Source organism: Gracilinanus agilis, chromosome 1, assembly GCF_016433145.1.
Source record: "Gracilinanus agilis isolate LMUSP501 chromosome 1, AgileGrace, whole genome shotgun sequence".
Taxonomy (NCBI): domain Eukaryota; kingdom Metazoa; phylum Chordata; class Mammalia; order Didelphimorphia; family Didelphidae; genus Gracilinanus; species Gracilinanus agilis.
Window position 1 is genome coordinate 277,601,262 of NC_058130.1, and position 25,253 is coordinate 277,626,514.

Sequence of the window (25,253 nt, forward strand, 5' to 3'; positions counted from 1 at the left end):
CTGGATCACTGCAGCACCCACCCAGGGGAGGTAGCGTCCACTTTGGGACTCACTGGTTTAAATAGTAACTAGTTATGGTGGATATGAATTTTTTTGTTTGGGTAAATTAAACTTAGATTTAAAAAATATTTCCAATAATCTTGCATATTACATCTTATCTTTACTCTGTCATATGGTTATTTTTTTTGATGAAGTCATTAGAGGACCACAATGAAACCATCAAAAATTCTATAATGGAGGAACCAAACATCAATAAGGTACAAAATAATATTCAACTGAAATTTCAAATTGCATTTTTTTCAAAGAGACGCTTTGCCTTTTTTTATTATGAGACTATTGCTCAGAAACCTATTGACCCATTAAACTTGAGTATTGCCGTGATAATTTAATGGGTTTTTAAATTTTGATTTGCTTGTTTTGTCAAATAAGAAAATTCAGTCTTAAAGGGAGTTGAATATATCCTGTTTTATGGCTATAGATTTTTCTAGTAAAAGTTTGACAGTAAGTAAAGCTTTGGTAAATAAACACTATAAAGTATGATACCTTTTATATAAACAGCATTTTATTTTAAAATGTTATTAAAAGTTTTGTTCTATTAAATAATTTACTTAATATAATAAAATTTATTTTCTGATAAATTCTGATTGTTACCAAATAACAAAAGTTGAGAACTTCTCTTTTTGCACTGAAAAGCAATAATCTCTTAATGGAAAAAAAAATATTGTTGCATAATTTCAGCATATAAAAATCCTATAACTTTTGCTTTGAGTATGATATCAAGACTTTTGGCAAAAGAGTCTTATATTGTTTTAGAGAGGAAAATAAACACCAACCTCTCTCTATGTCTGAATAAATTTGGTTAAGACAAAAGATTTACAAGCAAGAATTGTCTTTATTTTTTGCTATAATTTCATTAAAGCTACAAGGGCAAAAAATGAGAAAATACAGAATAAATGCAAAATATATTCTGTGACTCATGCATTAGTCATTTATCTGTTTCCTTGTCTATAAAATGGGAATAACAATGCCTATAACACGTCCTCTGTCACTTAAAATCCTTCATAACTTGTTTCCAGGCAGCTGTGGCTCAGTGTTTGATGCACTGGATCCGGAGTCAGGAAGATCTGAGTTCATATCTAGGCTCAGATACTTCCTAACTTTGTGTGTCCCTGGACAAGTCACTTAAAACCTTCAATCAATCAAACATTTATTTAGCACCTACCAAAATAGATGCAAGGGAGTTAGAAAGGAAGGACTTTCACAGGAGGAAACAGGAAATGCTTCATGAAGGTGGTGATTCTTAAATGGAGTTTTGTAAATATAATTTACATGAGATTCTATAAAGATGATAATATATGCAGACCAGAGGTGTCAAACTTGTTTGGGTCACTGCAAAGGTTTAGTGACTTGCCCGGTATCCAGTATCACATTACCAGCATATGTCAGAGGCAAGAAAGTATCTAATTGATTCTCAGACAATGTGATATGAAACGTAAGTAAGTCCTTAGTAAGACTAGAATCTTTTGTCCTAGACCAGTGATGGTGAACCTTTTAGAGTTTGAGTGCCAGGCCATGCCCCACCCCCAGACCTGGTGCCATGCCCATCTCCCCCACCCAGTGCTGGACTCATCTCTTCCTCTTATTCCACACAGGGGAGGGAGAAAGCTCTCCCATTGGGCTACTGGGAAGAGGGGTGGATGACTTGAAAAAATGTCATCAGGCACATCTGAGTCCCTCTGCCTTTCTAGTAAAGAACAGGGTTGGGAGGTGCCCACAGAGACTGCTCTGTGTGCCATCTTTGATACCCATGCCATAGATTCACCATCATTGTCTTAGACTATTGCTTCTGGAACCAGCAGCTTCATGAATTATTCCAATCATCTACATTCTTTACCTTAACTTGGATATAGAAGAAAGCCACTAGACCCATGTTGGGGAAAACTATAGTATACATACATGTCTAAGGGGTCTACTTCCCTCCCCCTCTCCACACATGCCTGAGGACATTTCTCTCATCACTTGCCCTTCTGCTTCACAGACCAATGGGAGAGCTTCCTCCTTTCCCTGTCTTGGGTAAGGAGGAGGGCTCACATGTGGCATGAGGGTTGTAATTTGGGCACTCAGTGTCAGCACTACTGTACTAGACAAAAGCATACTTATTGGGTTCTCTACAGACTTATGTTATCAAAATCTCCATCCTTAAAAGAACTGTACTTAGGGACAGCTGGGTGACTCAGTGGATTGAGAGCCAAGCCTAGAGACTGGAGGTCCTAGGTTCAAATCTGGTCTTAAGACTCTTCCCAGCTGTGTGACCCTGGGCAAGTCACTTAACTCTCATTGCCTAGCCCATACCATTCTTCTGCCTTGGAACCAATACACAGTAGTGATTCTAAGATGGAAGGTAAGGGTTTGGTGCGGGGAAAAAAAGAGTTGTTATGCTTGACTCTTAACACCCCTTCAAACTATTATACTATATAGTTTTTCATGATTTCCAGAAAATTCTGAGGCCAACTCTCTAACCACTGTGAAGTGTTGCTTTGGTACTATTCCCAAAGACCATTAAGTTGTTGAGTTACTAGTCTTCATTGGCCTAGTGGAATTCTTCATTAAATCACAACCTCAGCCTAGTCCAAAAAAGGTGGTAGGCAATAGGGAATTAAATATATCACTTTCTGTGCCCAAGGAATTTTCATTCTACTGGGAGTATATAACATATTCACAGATAAGAAAATGAATTTACCAAAAATAAACATACAATATATAACTATTAAATATCAATGTCAGGACACAAAACCCAGTCTCTAAAATCAAGCACTACAGATATGCTATTTTCTGGCATTTGATTTTACTTAATTGATCTAGCTAATATCAACATCAACACATTTCTGGAAAAGAATGAGTTCCATGAGCTATAAGAATTGACAAGATTTCGCAGCTAATTAGTCAAGGGTAACTACCAGGTTGGGAAGCCTAGATGACTGGAAAAATAATGGTGTCTTTTAACAGAAGTATAGAAAGTAAGTTCTGTTTTTGACACATTGAGTTTGACATGCTTGTGGGACAAAGGTGGTGTCAAGCAGGCAGTGGAAGATTTAGGAGTAGTGCTCAGACTCCACTTGAACCTCCAGGTGACATTTGAAGTTTATTTTTGTAGAAATAATAGATGAAGCATTGGTTGCTAATGCAATTTCTAATAGCATGAGTATGGAGAGAGAAAAGCAGAAGTTCCAAGATAGAATTCACATGAGGGGCGGGAGAGGAAGGGCATGTATAATACCAAAATGATGGGAGACATTTTGGAGAAATGTCATGAAAAAAAAAGGAAATGGTAGGTCAAAAAGGATGATAGCTGAGTAAAAACCATTGAATTTACCACAAAAAGAGCAATGTGATTTTTGAGATAAAAAGGAAATGTAAGTCAGATTATAAAAATTGATTAGTAATTAGGAGTTGGGAAAAAGTCTATAGTTTTGAAGGGGTATTGATAACATGAGTCTGTAGTGGATCTAACAAGCATGCTTTTGTCTAGTGACCTTCTTCTTTGTCCAAGCTATTGCACATGTCCAACCCATATCACATTGTCTCTTCAGGTATCTTTCTGTCTATCCTATTCCAGGGAAATTTAACCTTTTAAAGATAGTTGTATTCTCCTATAGAAAATCCAAATGATCTATATTTTAATTAATATTAATTCTTAATAAAATTTTTTGGATATGGAGTTTAATGACTCCATATTAATAATAATTTAGTGGATAATAAACTACTTAGTTCTTCATAGTAAAGATGACACTTTGAATTAGTCTTTTGGTAGTGAAGCTTATTTTGGGGGGAATTCTTAGGCAAATTTAGTGGGTACATATTGCTATATGATCAAAGTGACTTTTAAGGTAAATTATAATTTAATTTTCAAAATTTATTGTATATCTAGTCTTGTCAAACCTATGGAGTTCCAGTTAATTTAAATTATGAAATGCAGCTTTATTTCTTAATGTTAAGGAAAAAGTATGGCTATCAGATAGCCTTTGTTGTGATATTCAAGCCTCTGTATTAGGGAAACCCCAAGCTTCACTAGAAATATAGTGTTGGTACTGTAACTTGAAATAATAATAGTAAATGTTATAAAGAAATAAAGAATATTACTGTATTCCTAGGGGATATATAGATATTGGTGAGGGAAGCTGTGTATATGTATTCCCCTAGGTTGCTGGTGACTGGGGAACACCAGCTCAGTCACCTTTGCTTGATGGTATAATTCCCTTTCTAAATAACAGTGCCCAGGTAGGACCCTAACTGGTCAGGTGGATGGATGGGTTACCCTTCAGGTCCCACCTGGGGTTGGATCAGTTATTAGTATTGGGCTCTGATCAGCCTTGGATCATGTTGTTCATCTGACTGCGTTTGCTCCCTCCCCAAGGGTTGTGATATAATGACCACTCAGGAATGTACTTATTAAATATTTATCTTTTATCTTAAATAGGGAAAGGATTATCAGGATATGGATTGGGGATTGGAGACCCTGTCAAACTATTATCTATAGGCTATAATCCCTGAGGACTGGAGGCTTATTGATTTATAAAGCTGGAGCTCTTGTTCTTCACAACCCCTCTGATTCAGCTTGGCCACTGCCAAACCAGAGAGGTTCTGCCCTGCTGGATGCAGATGAATTGGTGATTTCTCTCTTAGCTCCCTATTATCAGTTTGTGATGTGTTAGCCTTCACAGCCTTCAGGAAGTAACCACCCTAAAAAAACACAACCCTCTCCTTATACCTCGCTCCTCCCAGTTACCACCCGGGCGCAGAAATCTAAATAGCTCTGATGATTCAGATGTCTAAAGATCTAGGGAGATCCAGAGAGAACCAATGACCCCAGCAGTCAGAGACCCCACAGATCAATGGTCAAGGACTAAGACCCAAAGATCAAATGTCAAAGGCCCCTCTCAGATGGCTGTTGAGGTATTTATACTCTCAGGCCAACCAACTTTTGCCCCTGTCTCACAGCATCTGGGAACATTCCAATATCTCCAACTGTCTCCCCTGTCAATCAAGGTGAGACCAAGATTCCCAGGGTTTGAACATAACATGAATAATTGGAAATATTTTTTCTATGAAAATCATTAGCTTGTGATGTCAAGTTTAGAGTGCTCTATTCACATGAATTTTCATTGAATTATTTGAGCTAGTTGCATTTAAGATACCTCACTTTTCTTCTTGATTGAAGGAATATGTATTATACAAAATTTTACCAATTAGAAATTAACCTTGGCTAACAAATACATAATTTTATTCTTCAGACGATCTTTGATTTGAAGTAATCCCTTTAAAGGTTCAGATCCCAACTCACTACACCTTCCCATCATGTACTATTTTTACCCATGCCCTTCTATAATTAATTTACAAATTAGCTTCCTAAAATACCAGAAGTCATCCTGTCTTTTATTATTTTATTTACTGTATTCCAGAATAATATGCAAACTTTCTCCCTGTTATCCATACCCACTTTTCCAGTCATAGATGATGTTTTGTGCCACTTTTCATATGCCAATTATAGTTAGTAACGTGATATTGCCTATCTACATTCATCAAGCATCTTAATGTTCTCTGGGTTAATTATGGTGTTCACAGCAATATAACATAACCAAGAGAACCTGGATGACCAATTGGGTGAGGTATGGGAACACTGAGTGCACCTTGCAATTTCTTAAATATGATTTAGCTTCAACTCCTTGTCCATTTCTGGGACCAGTTAATTGCCAACTGGTAGTGCTGGTCTCTGATATATCTTCTAATCATACTAGTTTGATAAACTAATCATACAATTACATATCACAACCTGAGCAATTTTCATTTTCTACCCACTTGCTTTTTCTGAGGAAAGATCTTATTGATCAAATCCTTTAGAGGTTCTTCCTTGGTTTCATTGATTTACTGCCTTCTAGCTCACTTGTTGAAAAAAATATTCATGATATATAATGTGAGTATTCTGAGCTTTGGAATTTTTTATTCCTTTCTCCTAACCTTACTTTCCAACATCATTTTTCCATCTTTTTCCATTTTCTACCTTCTCATTGAAGTTACTATAAGTACCAAAGTACATGTTTGACTTGGTTTTTTAGGATCTCATTAAGTACTTCATAGAATTTCTTTTATATTCCAATGTCAGTGGAAGAGATAAATTTTACTTTCCTTTGAAGATTGCTAAATGTTCTATGAAATGTTTTTTCTTATTACCTTTGCATATACAATGAAACCAACTCCTTCATTTACCTTTCTTCAGTGAACCAATGAGTTATTCTTTTATCTACAGCTTTTCCCTTCTGTTTTATTTAAATATAAAATATTTAAGCATCTAATAGTGACTGGTTGTTAGCCATTTTGATGTCACCATTTAAATTAATATTTTCAAACAATAGTTTTTTATCACCTTTGCCTCCTTTTCTGCCATTACGGAAAGAAAAGAAATAAGCAATTATATAGTCCCAGGCATTGTGGTAATAAGCTTTATTAATTATTTAATTTGATCCTCACAACAATCCTGTGAGGTAAATGCTGTTGTTTTCCAGTTTGAGGAAATTGAGTTATAGATTAAGTGACTCACCTAGGGTTAGATAGTAGCTGAGGCCAATTTTGAATTCAGGTCTTCTTGACTTTAGGCCCCAAACACCCAGCTGACAGTTCAGTAGAGGAAATTTCAGTAAGTCTCAGACTTATTTTATTTATATTTGACTCTTTTGATTAGAACATTGTGAATAATAGGGGCTCTTATGTTAATATTGGAAAATGTGCCAGTTGTTTATTTGAGGTTGTCTTATTGATACATGAGTATTCTTTTGTAGTCCTGCTTCTAAACTTGGAATATATTAAACCATGGTGTGGAAATGAATAATTGAAGAGATGACTCAATCTATAAGAAACTTGTTTTAACATTTTGTTATCCAGTCATTGAGAAGATAATAATAAAACTCTTAGCTTTTCCAGAGATGTTGCTTTTATTTATTTATTTATTTATTTATTTATTTATTTATTATTATTATTATTATTATTATTATTATTATTATTATTATTATTTGGCTTTATAAAAAAGTTCTGTTGATATCCTTTTTTTTTTTTTTTAACATCACTGTGACTTATAAAAATCTTAACCTCCTCCCTATGATAAATGTTTTCCTTGTAGGAAATAAGTATTGTTAAATGATATAAATCAATACCATGTCTCTGTATGCCTTGTTCCTTACCTATAATTTCCCATCCCTTTGCCAAAAGGTAGGAGTCTTGCTTCACTGTCAGTCCCCTGAAATCATAATTATTTATTGCATTGATCAGAACTTTGGAGTCTTTCAGTATTGTTTTTCTTTACATTATTGTGAACATTAGATAAATTATTTTCCTTGGCTTGCTTACTTTGCTTTAAACTAATTCATTCAAGTCCTGCCAAATTTTTCTGAATTCTTTATAGTTGCAATTTCTAACTGTGCAATGGTTTTTATAAGTTTATATACTACAAGTTATTCAACCAGTCTCTGTTTGATGGGTTATGTAGGAGTAAAAATGAATAAATACTCCTGATATTTCAAATTAAAGTATTTAATTACAATAAAAAAGATGAGAAGGAAAGAGATTCCTTCAGCCAGGTGAACAGAGCACAGAGCCAGAGACCCATACATGCCACACTTTAACCGAAGCAAAGCCGAAAAAAAGCTCTGCAGCGTGAGTCTCAGCCAAATTTATCTCCTAAGCCTCTGTACCTCAAATGAGGACATACTTAAAAGGATGCTGGGAATCTAGATCAGGTGTGGCAAATTTTCCACCTGCACACTTATCACGATAACAAAAAAAAGTACACATACATATATGTGTTACACACACACACACACACTCACACACACACACATACACACCACCATATTGATCAAAAATAGACAGGAAAGGTTTCATATGTTTTTATAGATATGGAAAAAGCATGTCTTTGAATAACTTGGGGTACATATCCCTAGTAGACATGGTAAAAGATTTAGATTTGTTTCTTCTTTTTCTTAATAGAATAATTTCAAATTGTTCTCCAGTACCATTATACCAGGCCATAATTCCATCAGCAATTCACAAGTGTGCCTATCTTCCCAATGTCTAATATTGATCATGTTTGTCTTTAGATTTATGGCTTTTTCATTACCCAGTTTTTCCTTATACCTTTTTAGTTAAGAGTTCAAAGTAATTTAGTTGATGAAATTGAGACTACGACAAAGTCTCCTGATTGGAATCCAGTGGTTCAAGTTGCATTGCTTCTTTTTGCTCTTTAATGAACTATGTGTTCATTAGGAAAATCGCACAGTAAGATATTTTCTTTAAGATTTCAGCTTTGGGGGGCAGGTGGGTGGCTCAGTGGATTGAGAGTCAGGCCTAGAGATGGGAGGTCCAAGGCACTTACCACTCTTTTGCCTTGGAACCAATACATAGTGTTGATTCTAAGATGGCAGGTAAGGGTTTAAAAAGATTTTTTTTTTAATAAAGATTTCAGCTTTGTTCATAATGAATGTTTTGAGACCTTGTTGATGACAATCTTGTTTCAAGTTTTTAATGACACAACAAGCATATCTTTTCTACTAAAGAATATTTATTATAATTTCAAATATTCTGAGTAAGCTATATTTGTGTCTTATAATGCCAAATGATTGCTGCGATGACTAATATGTGACCATGATAGGGAGATTAGTTAAAGAAATATAGATGTTTCAATTAACATCAGTTTCAGTGAATGTACTTTATTTTTTTATTTTAGTTTCATTCCATTTGATGTTATTGAATTCATATTTAAACAAGCCTATTTCTTATGGGTGTTTTGACTATATTATTATTATTATTATTATACTATTAATAATAGCATTTAACAGTTAATTGGAATGCATAATATAGTACTTGATAGGTTGCATTATGGATATTCTGTTTATGAGATCATAGATTTAAAGCTGACATTAAAGGTCATCTAATAACTTCCTCACTTTACAAATGAGACTCAGAGAAGTTAGGTATCTTATAGAAGTCACAGGAGGCAGTAAGCAGAGTCAGGATTCAAATCTAGCAGGTCCTCTAACTTGAAATTCATTGCTTTTCCTACTTTATCCCACAAAAAAAAAACAAAAAACTACTTGTCTTTTCTAGGCAGCCATTGTCCTTGAAGCTTTCTTGAAGTCATAAATCTAGAGTGGATATGTAAACATTAAACCAAATATACTTTTTAAATTATTTAATAAGCCTTTACCAAATACCAAGTAAAAGAATTAATCATTTAATACATTTTTCAAGGAAAGTTTGCTAAAAATTTTGTGGGGAAATAGATTTAGATCTATAGCTTACTAATTTAGAGATCACAGTGAATGCCACCTAAATGGGAGAAAAAGTTAGTATGGACAAGTGCTTGGGGTATTTAAAAAAATCTATGCAACATGAAACAGTATAATTGAGAGGAAAAAAAAATTTGAGAAAATATGCCAGACTTGACATTTAAAATATGTAAGGAATTATTAATATTTACATATGTTCACAGTATGTAAATAGTTAGAAATACATACATAATTCCAGAAGAAGAAACTCATTGTTAACATTCAGTTGTGGGGAAAAAAGGGACAACTTTATTAACTAAAAGATGCAAATAAAAGTTTTTTTAAATATCAAAATTTTAGCCATTTATAAAATTATTTAGTAAATTTTAGCTATTAATACTAAAATTTAGATATTAAGAAATTTTAAAATGACATTTTTAAAGGTATGTCTCATTTTAATGTATACATTGCATTCTAAAATATTATAAAACATTCTAAAATATCCTCATTTCCTTACAAAGTGCTCTGAGCAATGACTTACAGATATAGTGTAGCAAAATATATTTACAATCTAGAGTTTAAAATTTAAAATCTTACTGAAAAATGCTTTAGAAACTAAGAGAAAATCAGTGCTTTCTTCAGCTTGCCCTCTTAATTTTTTTTTTTTTTTAGTGACTTCAATTAAAAAGATTTCTGTATAATGTATAGATACAAAAGGCTACTTCAATGTATAATGCTAAAAGCCTTTTTAGACATGGCTTTCTGGTTATATCTGAGAACCAGAAAAGATAAATAGACTTTATCTCAAAAGTATAGAGGTTACAAAAAAAAAATTCAATGAACATTAGTGCATGGTGGGAAGGCTAGGCAGTAGAACAACTTATATTCATTCATTTCTGTGAGAATTATAAATTTGTAGTTTATTTTTAGAGCACAGTCCAGTAGGATGCAGTAAAACTTACAGAAACAATTCATTTTTATCTCAGTAATCTTATTCTTGGGAATTATTCTGAAATTTTAATTTATTTAGGAAAAATTGATCTTTTCAAAATTTTCATAAGTTTTTATTTAAATTTCAGATTATCAGACAACTCAAAATGGCCCCAAACCAGGGAATAATATATTAATTAACATTAAATTGTACAGTAATTAAATTGTTGGAGTAAAATAATGCATTTCAACAAGTATGAGAGAGAGAAAAAATCTGGAAAGACCTTTTTGAAATCATACAAAGCCAAAAAAAAGCAGTATTAGAAGAACTATCCACTAACTTTGATCACATTTTAAAAAATGGGAATGACTGAAAGAATAAAGACTTATGGAAATTTAGATGGAGTGATGGCAAAGCTCTCACACTTTATGGATGGAACTTCATTTGATTTTTAAAAGTAGTTCTAAGGAAAGTATATTAGTATTCTTGTTTACAATTAAATTTATAATTAAAAATCCTTTAAAGACCTTGAGTCAGAGGAGAACTATTTCAGAGCTCTTCTGACTTCTGTTCTTTTAAGCCTTGACTTATTGTACAAACTTTGCAATTATAAAAATTAAGAAATGTTTTTGGTTGACTGGCTGTTCTTGGATTAGATTAGATTTACTTATCTAATCTGTTAAACCTTCATCCCTACCCTTCATTATCTCAGAGATGCTGGCCAGTAGAGACAGACCTTTACCTTCACATTGCCTATGTATAGTGAATCTATGGTTACTTAGATTGACCTAAATTATTGATTCCTGGGTATTGGTAGCCTTTTGGCTTATTTTTAAAAAGCTATTCTATAGCCATTTTCTTTCTAGAGTGCCCTAATATTCCACCCTTACATCTTCTTCCTAATTTTGTTTTCTTTTTTTTTAAACCCTAATGTCTTTTATTTATATATATCCTTCTATAATTAATTTTTATTTGTTACAGGGCTAGGCAAGTGATTTGTCCAGGGTCACACAGCTAGGAAGTGTCTGAAGCCAGATTTGAACCTAGGACCTCCCATCTCTAGGCCTGACTCTCAATCCACCAAGCCATCCAGCTGCGCGCCCCCCCCCCCCCCCCATATGTCTTCTTAAGCTAATAGTAGCTATGTTATCCTGTGTCATAGTCTAATTTTCATGAGATGGGATGAGAGGTGGAAAGTTAAATGCCTCTATGCATGCATCCTCAGATTAGGGCAGTATCCCAATTCCCAAAAGAACGTCTTTTTCCCAAAATAAGAGTTCACAAAGATTCCCTAGTTTTTTCTTCGTACCACTTATATCCTCCTCCCTCATTATCCTATGATGCTACAGAATGGGAATAAGGAATACCTTTTATTTCATTTATTTATTCTTTTTTTTTAATCTGTTACCTTCCACCTTAGAATTAATACTGTGTTCTAAGGCAGAAGAGTGGTAAGGGTTAGGCAATGGGGGGGGGAGAAGGGAGCGTGTTAAGTGCCTTGCCCAGGGTCACACAGCTAGGAAGTATCTAAGGCCAGATTTGAACCTAGGACATCCAGTCTTTACGCCTGGCTCTCAATCAACTGAACCACCCAGCTGTCCCCAATATATTTTAAGTGTGTGTGTATGTGTTTTTGCTCAAAAAATATGAGCAGTAGACCACAATAAAATATATTCTTGGATATAAATAAATCCTTTTTTCTCTTTGCTTAAAAGTTTCATGTTAAATTTTTTGAAATTTTCTTGTGGAAACCTTAAGTTAAAAATATCAGATGATATTTACAAAAGAGAGAATGATATTTTTAATTATTCTTTTTCTGTAATCTTTTTCTGCATTCTGGATTAAGTTACATTTTCTTGTATGTCCTTTTCCCTCTCTTAGATAGAAGCTGAATTGGGTTACCCAGGAGGTAAAGCAAGAATTATCCATAAAGAATCTGACATTATTACTGCTTTTGCTGTTAATAGAGTAAGTATTTTTTTAAAATGTGCTCTTTGAGTCATAGAAATACTGTCTTTTGTCTACATTTTATACTTTTTGCCTTCTCCCTTGAGAAATCACCCTTGTTTTAGATTCCTAGAACCTAGCACTATATATGTCAGTTAATATGTACTTTTAATTTAATCCTATTTGAAGAGCAGTAGATAAAATTCTGAACTTGGATTTAATCCTATTTGAGGAGCAGTAGATAAAATTCTGAACTTGGAAACAGGAAGATCTTGATCCAAACCTGTCTTTGACATTAGTTATGTGAAAATGATTTTGTCACTTAACTTTTCTGAACTAGTTTCCCATCTGTTTTTTAAAAATGGAAATAATACCTACAATACCTATAAAGGATTCTATGAGGCTTACATGACAACATTGAAGTAAGGCAATTAACAAACTATAAACTCATTATAATTGTCATTATCTTTTATAATAATTTTATAATAACTTTTAAAAAGTCAATCTTAAGGAAAATGGTTAAATTCTCAAAAGTTTTTCTTTCTCCAACTTCATTCCTTTCCCTATACCACTTGCTATTTTGTCCTTCTATTATATCCTTTTTTCTTTCCCTGGACCTCAGTTTACAGATAAAATTCCTTGGGAAACTGGTTTTGTATGTGTTTCTTTCTGGAGCTTTAAATTAAAGATCATCTTTTTTTAGTCCTTTAATTTGGTAAGGGATAGAGGCATATGTTATATATATATATTATTCTCCCAGGGCTATCTTGATTATGTCAAACCAATTAAATGCCAAAGTTTATTCAATGCCTTCTATTTCCAGGCCATTATACTAGAAGTACTCTGTTCTCAAGCCAGGGCGTTATCTAATCAATAAAGGTCATTATTTACTTTAAAAAACAAACAAATAATTTGTCCACCTTTTTTTTTATTTGTAAATCTTGGTGAGTAATGAGAAAGAAGGTGTTGGAAAAAAGGAGGTTATGGGGAAAATGAGAGAGAGTAGCTGAATTAACATTTATCATTCCCATTCTTCTATTGTCTGTGATTAAACTGATGAAGGAAAAATTTGGCAGGCAAACTGAATTAAAGTCTATAATTTTAGCAGTCTTTTACCAGAAACTGTCATTTATAGATCAAATCATTTTGTTATTATTTACTTATTCTTAATAAAGTTCATTTTTTAAAAAAAGCTATTAAAAATTTTAAATACTTTGTTATCTTTCAGGCCAATAGAAATTGCATAGCAATTGCTTCCAGCCACGACATTCAAGAACTAGATGTATCTGGAATTCTAGCTACACAAATATACACCTGGGTAGATGATGAAATAGAACTTGAGACAAAAGGGTATTTTTTTTATTAAATTACTTTGTAATATTAGAGACTATAGTTGTACTTTAAGTTTTCAAAGACTTGATAAAGTATCCATAGTAAATTAATTTCTTAGTTTCCCCAGTGGAGAATTTCTAAGTTGTCAAGGGTAGGGATGGAGAAAAGGATGGATGGAAATAACAGTATTAAGTATAAAAATATTAATATAAAGTAGTCTAAGAAAAAAGGTTTAGGATATTTTGAGTTTCAATGCATTTGTGATTTATTGTAAAAAAAAACTTAAAAAATATTCTTAAAAACATAAACTTAAAGGCTATTTCAAAATTATAAATAAACAGAATCATTAGTAAAATGAAAAACTGATCTGATTCAGTATTTTTTCTTTGGTGGATGTCTACTTGTAGGTCTGATGATTTCTTAGTAATACATGCTCGTGATGATCTAGCATCTGTGCAAGGCACTACACCATATACTCATAGCAATCCTGGAACTCCAATCAACATGCCTTGGCTTGGTAGTACACAGACTGGCAGAGGAGCATCTGTGGTAAGTAAGAACAATATTAGCAATAATAACTGACAATTATAATTATAATCCCTACCACATAGGGTTAGTATAAGGAACAAATAAAATAATGTGTAAAGTATTTTGCAAACCTTTAAAGCACTATATAAAGTATGCTAATTATTTTGTATTGCATTTGAGCCTCACCAAAAACAATATCTGTGAGGTAGATGCTACAGGTATTATTATTCCTATTTTACAAGAGTGGAAATGAAGGCCCAGACAAATTAATTACAAGAGTGGGAATTTGAACCAGTTCTTCCTGATTCCAAGTCATATAGTACCTATATTATACTTTTCTGGCTCTTGATAACTAATGGTGTTTTTTTTTTAAACCCTTACCTTCCATCTTAAAATCAATTCTGCATTTTAATTAAAGCTTAATTTTTTTTAAGTTTTATATACCTAAGTGTGACTGACACCAGGATTTTACCTTGGAAAGTAACATTAAAATATTTTTAAATTATCAGAAAACCATTTTTTACCCAAGACGTTTGTCTGCTGCATAATGATCTTCCTTGTTGGCAACCTAAAAATTAATGAACTAAATAACCATTTACTAATTACCCACTTGGCACTATGGATAAAAATACAAAGAAAAAATCAATCTCTACTAGCAAGGAGCTTGCATTATTAGTTGAAGGGAGAGTATTAGCAAGCTTCATAATTGTGTTTATTCAGCAGCATGTGAGCAGAAGTGGAAGAAGATAGTAGAAACCAGAGATGAAGTTTAGTAAGGATTTAAGTAGCAATAAGACAAGAAATATTCAAAGTGTAATTTTGAAGATTCAGTCTGGATATAGGAAGACAGTAAAGTTGGAAGCAGGCATAATGGCCTGAGAAAATACTGAAGAGTAGAGGGATTAAAGGTTCAGTGAGGGCAACAAATAGGTTTTGTAAAGAGAAGACAATATGTTGTTGAGAGATTTTTGTCAGAGAAATGTCAATTTTTTATGAAGGGAGTGTAACTTCTGGGAAATGTTGAAATCCTTGTATATTGCTGAGTTCGATGAAAAATAGGTCATGGATTTTAAGAAATTGAGAAATTAGGATGTTGAGGATTTTTAGGGAACTTCAATATGAATGTAAAAGTCTCCTAGTCTAAGTGCAGGAATTGAGGAATTGATGAAAGAAGGAAGACCTGGTATGTAATAGTTACTACAATTGAAATAGGGTAGAAAATTTTAATCAAGTAAACTTGAAAGCAGGAGAGCTTCCTGAATTACTCTGAAAAAAAGGAGGATCTGAATGAATGTCCCTTATGTGGCCTAGTGCAAGGTGGAGTATGGCTGTAGGTAAAAACAGCGTTGGAGAAGCTGTCTGGAGTATAGTGTTTCTGAGAACATGAAAGTAAGAAAGCAAGAGCAAAGGATTAAAGAAAGAGGTATAGAATGTAAAAGGATATCTGTTCACTATGGAACTGACAAGGCAGCACCATGGAAGGGGAGGGTAGAATTGGAGTTGGACGTGGATTGGTTAATTGAGTAAAGGAGAGGAAGATGAGAATGACAAGATGGAACATGGGAATCCTTTGCTCCAAGTAACCTGCAATTGAATAGTGCAGATAAAGGATGAAAAACAGGAAGTGGGAGATTTGTTAGCCTTAGGGTTTAATAGTATGCGACTGCCAAAAATAAGGCTCACAGTCTTGAGAGGTATTGTTAGAGAACTGCCTAGAGGCTATGGATTGAATGCAGGGCTTGAAATTAGAAAAGACCTGAGTTCAGAATTGGCCTTAGACAGGTTACTAGTTTCTCAGTGGCCTTCAGATAGGCCTTTACTCCCTGACTTACTCTAAAATGGCAATGATAATAGCATCTAACTCCCAGGGTTATTGAAATATTTGTAAAGTGCTTAGCACAGTGCCAATAGAGTAAGCACTTAACAAATTCTTATGTGGTTCCTTCCCTCTGACCAGGAGGTAGGGCCCTAGCCTCTAGCTTCCCTGCTTTGTGCTCCAAAGCTAGCTGTGTGAGGGCAATAAAACCTAGGTGCAGAGAGCACTGGGGATGGTAAATCATAAGCAGTTTTCAATGTTAAACATTATCATTATTTTGAATGTTGTAAAGAAATAGTTTATATTTTTCAAATTTAATTAAAAAAATTTTTTTATAAAACCCTTACCTGTCTTAGTATCAATTCTAAAGCAGAATGGCAAAGGCTGGGCAATAGGGCTTAATTGCCTTGCCCAGGGTCATACTGTCTGAGGCCAGGTTGGAAGCCAGGTCCACTCAATTCTAAGCCTGGTGCTCTATCTACTGTGCTACCTATAGCTGTTCCCAAACTTACCTTTAACAAGCAAATTAAAACCTTATAAGACTTAAGAAAACCTAAAGAATATACTGATGCACTTATGTAGAATTTTTGTGTGTATGATTAAAGAGATTTCTTGATCCATGTTTTTATTAGGCCTAGGGTTCTCCTTTATTAATATCTAGGAATTGAAGACTCAAAGGTCAGAGAAATGCATAATACTCTCTTTTACTTAAATTTTTTTGCTTCAAGAAGTATGTAATGTATGTAAGTTCAGTTACGGTGGTTTTTTAGTGTTGTTCCTTCTTGTATAGTATAGCTCTTTCACCTGCATTATCATTCTTGATCATCCTAGCAACCTTGTATGGAGGGCCCTATTACTTTATCTTAATGCCCAAAATGATTATGTGACTTTAGGATGCATAGCAAATTAGGGGGAAACTGCTATTAGATTCCATGTCTGATGACTTCTAGGTCATGACTCCTAAATAGAAATATTTTTGGCATTAAATTTTAGACCCAGTTAAGTATTTTATGAGTATCAGTGAAATAACTTTTCTTTATTCATGTCAGTATATAAGTTCCATAAGTTCCTTTCATTTATATTTAATAGATCTGCGATTTCATCTTTAAATGTATTTCAACACAGAAAGCAACTCCTCCCCAACTTGCTATCCCCTGCATAAGTAGTTCACTTTTCACAACCTATTCAGAATATAATTTGATTTGTCATTTGGTGATAGATGCAAATGCAAATATTTTTTGTTGTTCAGTTCATGCCATGTCTGATTCCTCATGACCCCATTTGGAGTTTTCTTTGCTAAGATACTGGAATAGTTTGCCATTACCCTCTCTAACTTATTTTTTTTTTAAACCCTTACCCTTCTGTCTAAGAATCTATACTTAGTATTGGTTTCAAAGTAGAAGAGTGATAAAAGCTTGGCAATTGGGGTTCATTGACTTGCTTATGGTCACACAGCTAGGTAGTGTCTGAGGCCAGAATTGAACTCAGGTCTTCCCTTCTTTAGGCCTGGCTTCTATCCACTGGGCCACCTAACTGCCCTTGCTCCAGTTCATTTTAAAAATGAGGAAATTGAGACAAACAGGGTTAAGTGACTTGCCTAGGATCACACAGGTGGTGAATATCTTTCACCAGATTTGAACACAGGAAGATGAGTCTTCCTGACTTCAGGCTTAGCACTTCATCCATTGAACCCTAGTTGTCTTTCTAAAATCCTTTGACAATAGTTTAAAATTATTAACTTTTAAATATTTTAACAATCAAAAGTTAAGATGGAAGTTGTACATTCTATTATTTCCTTTTAGGCTTCTTGAACACAAAATGCCTTTAGGACAAAAATTCCTATCTTTACAATTTTGTGATTATATTTTCCTATTGCTTCATTATGTCAGGAAGCACTTTCGTCTCTGCCTTTGATCTCCTAATTTGGAAAGATGAGCTGAATCAAAAAAAAAGTTGCAAGTGACAAATGTGCATGCATAAAATTAAAAGTTTTAAATTTTCATTACTTATTCTGTGGATCTTATTTTTTTTAACCCTTAACCTTCTGTCCTAGATTTCTAAGGCAGAAGAGTGGTAAGGGCTAGGCAATGGGGGTCAAGTGACCTGCCCAGGGTCACACTGCTGGGAAGTGTCTGAGGTCAGATTTGAACCTAGGACCTCCCGTCTCTGGGCCTGGCTCTCAATCCACTGAGCCACCCAGCTGCCTCCTATTCTGTGGATCATAAGGAAATATTTTCATCTGATATTCTAGAACAGCTTTGCATCATTGTTTACTTTAACAATTTTCATTTTTGTGCTTTCTTCACCTATATTTACTTACCTGTGTTTTCTTAAACAGTTTTCTGTGCTACATGAGGCAGTAGTAATAAATTAACTTTCAAAGACAAGATTGAAAATTTAAAAAAAAATTTTAAACCAAATCCTCTATTATTGTTTTAGAGGAAACTTTTAAAAATTCCAAATACAGCTTCTAACATTTGAAATTTTTTAATTTTTTAATTGGAAAAAAATATGATTTTCCTAATTTTAATGATTATTAAATACAAAATATAAGAGCCAAAATTAATTGGACAGTAAGAGTTTGCTGCTACCAGTTTTGGTTATTTTGGAAAACATGCAGCTATCATGATTACTTTATTTCTGTTGTTAGGCAGCATTTTTGTTCTTGTTGGTATCCTCTTACCATTAGTGTTGATCTAGACTTTTATCCCCCACTTTAGGCAGTCATAAATTTTAAAATAAAAAGTCCTGCACGTTTGATATATAAATGCAATTATATATACTTATTACCCATATAAATTATTTAATAGTCCCTTTATTTTTGTATTTTTTTCTTACTGTTACATGACAGGCTACTAACACAATTCAGACTCTGGTAAATAAATGAATTAACTCTTCCAAACTGATACACCCCAAACAATTAAAAATCTTTTTTATTAAATTTTCTATTTGCCTCTTTTTTTACATGCTTCTGCCTGTCTTTCTTATCTTACAATATTCAGGAATATGCCAATAAATTTAATGGAATCAGAAAGGAATTGGCAAGAAAGGAGGTAAGACTAAATTATTGAGGAGAATTTATGCTTAGATTCTTAGTTAGTGAAGCAAAAAGTTTGTGCACACTTAAATGTAAAGTCTGTGCTATGAGGTTTAGTTGTTGTTATTTCTAAACATTTTCAGCATCCCCTGTGGTAGAGTCAAACCAAAGAGAAATACTATAATTTACTGAATTGCTTTTCAATATTTTTTTTACTCTTATGATTTATTTTTTGCATACTTAACAAAACACCAACAATCCTTGTATATTAACAGATGATTAAGAAAACTATTAATAATGTCAGAAGAATGGCTTCACATCCAACACTACCTTATTGTAAGTTGATAATGGATTAATATTCAATTCTTAACTGTTTGTACTAATCTTCCTATTTTAAATATCATACTTTGGAATAGATTCAAATAAGTTTGGGACCTTTTTGTTTGCTTTTTAAAGTAATCTAATTTAATGTTGATAACTTTTGGAGTCTTTACTGTTTAATTTGATTTGAGGGAATAATTATGTGATCAAAACAGGTTATAGAACAAAGAAATCTAAACCTATCATAGCACTTTTTCTTGGCATTAATTTGATCAGTTTTTATTACTATTTGTTCAGAGATTCATCTTTATTAAATGTTATGTAAGTAAGTAAAATATCAAAAGAAAGCATTATTAATCTTTTTGTATTCTGAAGCAGGATAGATTGATTTTCAGTTAATCTTCCTGGGAAACTTAAAAGTAAGACCTACATTAAACAGAATTTGACCAAGGGGGAGGTATTAAAAATATTGGAGCAGTGAAACAAAAATCTAGGTACTATTTAAAAATTAAATAATGAATTGGCATCAGTACTCATTGTTATATTATATTATAACTTATTTTTTCATGACTTGATCTGAAAAATGTCCCAAGAATATAAAACGAAAATGGCACATTCTCATAGACCCTGACATAATAAAATGAATGAAACCAGCAGTCCTTTCTTCTTTTTTTTTTTAAAGCCCTTACCTCTGTCTTAGTATCAGTTCTTAAGACAAGAGTGGAAAAGGCTCAGCAATTGTGGTTAAGCCACCATGTATTTAAAAGCTCACTTCTAAACTAATAATACTGATAATGGCTCTTTTATAGCACCTTTAGGTTTTAAAAAGTCCTTGCTGCCCACTTAGAACAATTGTCAGGAAGTGTAAATATCATCTATACTTTGCATGTAAAGAAATTGAATATTACAGAATATAACTTATTCATGACCTAATAACTTCTGAGTTTCAAAGTTAGAATGCAAATGTAGATTTTTTTTGACACACACCTTCTGCCACTTCCTGCCTTCTCCCAGTATATTGGGCAACTCTGGCAATAATGCTAGAATTGTAGAGTGAAACAGAATTCCAATATTGTTCAACTATTCTTATCTCACCTGTAAAGTCTATATATACCTTAGGTAACCTTAGATCATTATGACTTCCAGAGACTGAAATACAGATAGGATGAGGAAGAAATAAGAAAAAGTATTTTTTTAGAGATAGTAGTTGGCTACATGTATAAAATACATTTGTATTCTAAAACTTTATTATATATGGCACATAATTTTAGTCTGCCCACTAATATATGCCAGTCGTGGTTTAATTACTGCAAGTATTGAAAGGGATTTCATTATAGCAAAATTCCAGGTTTAAACCTTAGGATTGTATTGTAAATAAGGAATGCCATATCTTGCTCATCCATTGCTATTCCATTGTAGCCTTCCAAAGCTACAAACTAAATTAAAATAGACATGTATTTTCTGAGTCTTTTTATCTCCTACTCCCAAAAGAATTCAGTAAAAAACCTCTAAAACCCTTAAAGGAAGTAAATATCTCTTAAAGTAAGTTACCTAGTTGGAAAGTTTGCATGATTTTCTCCACCTTTGTTCAGTATCACATGTGTAAGAGGGAAAGCAGTGGGGGGCATCTGGGTACCTCAGTGGATTGAGAGTCACGCCTAGAGACGGGAGGTCTTAGGTTCAAATCTGGCCTCAGACACTTCCCAGCTGTGTGACCCTGGGCAAGTCACTTAACCCCCATTGCCCAGCCCTTACCACTTTTGTACACTGGAACCAATATATTGTATTGATTCCAAGACAGAAGGTAAGGTTTAAAAAAATGAAAGAGTAAAGGCAGTGGATAGTCAGAGTGATCCAAAGCTTAGGCTCGGTAAGGCACAATTGATGATAAGGGGGTAAGCAACTCCAGAGAAAAAGAGAATATAAAGTTGAACTAGTTTACACCAAAGGGCAAAGATGAGAAAAGCAAGAAATCATTGCTAGTGCAAGTGTAATGGCCTGAGTTAGTTTGAGGGAGGTCAAGACATGGACAAAAAGCAGCATTTGATATTAGAAGGGAGCATTTGGTTATTTTATTATTGTATAGTTTGTTATTAGCTATGAAAATAGAGCTTTCATATATGTTTTTATGGTATAATAATTTTATTCAAATTCTAGATTTATGCAAATGTTCATTTGCAATTTATTTAATACAGTTTTCTATTATATTAATTTTTTCAAAGCAAAATTTCAAAGAATTAAAAAAATATTTTTAATCTTTTCCTCCTCTCTTATAAAGATCTAACAGGAGCTCAAGATGGAAGTGTCAGAATGTTTGAGTGGGGTCATTCCCAACAAATAACCTGTTTTCGGTCTGGGGGCAATTCAAGGGTGACAAGAATGAGATTTAACCATCAGGGAAACAAGGTAGTATATAAGATTATAACTATTGAAAATTTATATGTTGTACATAAGCTAATTTCTTCATGTATACCTTTTAAAAATGTATATTGTACATATCCAGATACTTGTCCTCTACCAGAGAGTGCCCTTTATTATAATTTTTTTGTTGTTGTTCTTTTAGAATATTTTGTTTTAAGCAGGCCCTCCTGTTGAAATTATTTCCTGTATTCATCTCATAAATGCATATTTTTCTGACAAGCCATCACAGAATTTTCTTAAATTATGCATTAAATATAATAAACTTCTTCATCCCAAAGAACAGGAATTCCACTGGTTAGAGAAAACACCAAACTCAGCTAATTGCCTCTAGTAGCCTCTTTTCCCACATTTCACCCTTTTTAAAAATACATATAAGTAATTAGTAATGGAGGAGCTCTTAAAGCAGGCAGCAGGAAATTAGGACTGGAGTTAGCACAAAGTCTGTACTTTGAAGGTGACCACCAGTGACTCCCAAGATCCATCAGATCAAGATCCAATTTTCCTCAGGAAAATTGCAGGATTTCAGATGAAGAGTGAAGTACATTTATACAACAAAAAAATCAAGGAATAATAATAATAATTTGGGGTGTTTTTTGTAGAGGTTTAGGAGGACCAAGCAAATAAGTGAAATTCTTTTAAATTATAGATTTTATATTTAAGACCAAATCTGTTTTTGTTAACATATACTATGTTAGAAAGTGTCCTAAGTTAGCAGTGCAATACTTTCAATACTTTGTTTGAAACCCACTTTCAGGGTCAGGTAGAATATGCAGCCAGGCAGCCAGTTGTTAACAGATTAAATGCAATAGGAATTAGTGGTTATGAATGACTTTACTTAGAGCTTTACATTTTCATGCATAATATTTGAATGTGGAATTTCTAATTCTGTTCTACTAAATTCAGAATTTAAAAATCACCCTACATAAATCAAGCAAGCAAGCATTTATTAAATTCTTTTTAATGTTAATTTCTAGTCATTAAAGATGGACAAAAATAAACTACCCTTTGGACTCATGTATCTTGTATTTTGTTGGGAGAAATAACATTTAAATTCATATAAAAAGAGTCTTCAGATGTCTTAGAGTTGAGTATTTTTTTTATCTTAAAAACAATTCATGAACCAATTCATCTGGGCTCTGAGGTAACTGCTGTTATTGCCAAAAGAGAGATGAGTTCCAGTTGTTGCAGGAGGATCTTTCTTGTACCTCAAATCCCTGAGTGTTTTATAGTGAAATTGTTCTTATCCTCAGTCAATATCCTATCAATCAGCAAATATTTATCAAGTGCCTACTTTGTACACTGTCGATATATACCCTGTGCATACAAAAGCAAGCCAAAAGATCAATTTCCTTTTTTTACCTCCTCTCCCCAATATAGGACTCAGTTATTAAGGTGCAATTATATATATAAAAGATTGAAACACTAGGTTAAGAGCCTTTGCATTAAAGCCTTGAGAGATTTACATTATTTTGAATGCAAAATCCCTAGAAATAGTTCAGTGTGTAAGTTTTGTTTGACTAATAGATCCAGCCTAGTTTGTATTTGGTTATAATTTTGTATTTGTGGTGAGCAGCTAGGTGGCTCAGTGAACAGAATGCCAGGCCTGGAATCAGGAAATTATTTTGTTGTTGTTCAGTTGTTGGGTTGTGTGCAACTCTTTGTGACTCCATTTAGAATTTTCTTGGCAAAGATGCTGGAGTGATTTGCCATTTCCTTTTTCAGCTCATTTTACAGATTAACAAGGGTAAATTACTTTCCCAGGTCACAGAGCTAGTATCTGAGGCCAGATCTGAACTTGGGAAGATGAGTCTTCCTGACTCCAGGCCCAGCACTTTATCATTCCACTGTACCATGTAGATGCTGAGTGGGGTGGCCTTAAGACTAGGGCAGTTGGCTCTTTGATTAGAGAGATGAGTAAACATGTGAGAGAAATTGTAGAGGTGGAAATTATAAGATTTGGCAACTGAATTATGCATCTAAATGATACTAGGGTGGTATTGGGAATTTTAGATAGAATGATTGTTAGGACCAGTAATCAGAAATATCTCAGGGTTTGGGAAGGCAACAGGATAAAAGCTTACAGGAATACCAAGGGTTTATTTAAGGTAAGGGAAGGAAGGGAAAGGAATTGGGATGATCTAACTAAAGAATATAAATAAAACTTCCACCAAATCCAATTGTTATCTTCTGCCAGTTGGTATCTGCACTATCAATTACCTCTCTACCTAAAAGTCCCAGTTCCTACAATAAATACACTTCACTAACCAAATCCCACCCCTTCCCCCTTAGATGGTGAATAGAGGTGGTAAGGTTGGAAGGTAAGCAGGAATAGAACTAAAGGGAAAAGGTTCTCACTGACAGATGGCTTAAAGTATCTCAAGCAGCTCTGTTAGAATCTCTATCATTCAGCATCAACAGGATACACACGAACACAGGAACAAGTAGTTGGATCAGTAGGGCAGCCACAGGAGAGGGAGAAGAGACAAAACTCAGAAGGTCCACCCAAGGAGTTTAGATACACTCAATCTACTCCTTCAGTGGTCTCTCCCAGAAGAAGCACACTGTCACTTCCCTAGATTCTGGAACCTTCCTGCTTCTTCCTTTTCAGCAGCCCCCGCTCCTGCTCTTTCCTTATTTCCTTATAACAGCACCCCCCCCTTTGCACAAAGCCAAAATAGTGTTAAAAACAATATTTTGGTATTTGTTTACCAACAAACTTATATCTCACCTAAACTAAAATTCTTAACCAAAATAATAAGCAGCCTACACTCAATCTATCTTATCCTAGCTAATACTGCCTTACTCTAGGGATTTAAATCAAGGAAAGGAAAAAGAAAAATTATACAATGAACAGTTACAAAGTTCAAAGTACAACTCAAACATGTGCAAAAGCAAAATAAGCAAAAAAACATTAAAATAGAAATACACAAATTCCATGCAAAACATTAAAATCATAAAAATACCACTCATAAACTAATACAGAAAAATTCTATTGCAATAAATAGAAAACTTTGAAAATTTTTGAAAAAAGTACAATTGCATAAGTTTTTACTAAAAAGTTAAACCAATATATCAAACTTACTCATGCAAAATGCATTCAAAAGTAGATAAAAATTTAACACAATCTTATTCTAAATTAAAATTTCATTCCTATTATACAAAACTGAACTTTTACATAGAACTGTATGTATGTTAAAAAAAAAACTTAATTATTAAAACTTAATTCCTCTGAGCTGCTTTTTGGTTTTTAAAGCACTCAGTTTCTGTATATCAGTTTTTCTTTTCTGTGTAATACTTCTTGAACCCTCTGATAACACAAAACCTAGATTTTGCACTCGAGGCAAAACCTACTGTAACGTTGCTTTGGAGATCTTATGCCCACGCTTAAATAATTCTAACAAAAGAATCTTGCTATCTCTAAAACACACTTTTGCATTTGGGAACGCAAGAAGAACATCATCCACAAAATGCACCAATTTACTCTTCTTAAATTTTATACTTTGAAGATCTCTATTTAGAATTTGCAAAAATTGGCTCAGTGAATCTGTGAACCCTTGTGGTAGACGAGTCCAGGTCTACTATGTCTTTTCCCAAGTAAAAGCAAAG

At 33.5% G+C, this 25,253-nt stretch overlaps 1 protein-coding gene across 1 annotated transcript in view; it reads left to right on the forward strand.

Annotated features, from left to right (window-relative positions):
• The window catches only part of DMXL1 (Dmx like 1), a 198,971-nt gene that overhangs the window by 144,381 nt on the left and 29,337 nt on the right, over positions 1-25,253 (forward strand). The window contains exons 35-40 of the mRNA XM_044680002.1: positions 12,127-12,213; positions 13,421-13,542; positions 13,932-14,073; positions 18,871-18,921; positions 19,181-19,241; positions 21,505-21,632. Coding sequence (XP_044535937.1) covers positions 12,127-12,213; positions 13,421-13,542; positions 13,932-14,073; positions 18,871-18,921; positions 19,181-19,241; positions 21,505-21,632 — 591 coding nt within the window. The remainder of the gene's footprint in view (positions 1-12,126; positions 12,214-13,420; positions 13,543-13,931; positions 14,074-18,870; positions 18,922-19,180; positions 19,242-21,504; positions 21,633-25,253) is intronic.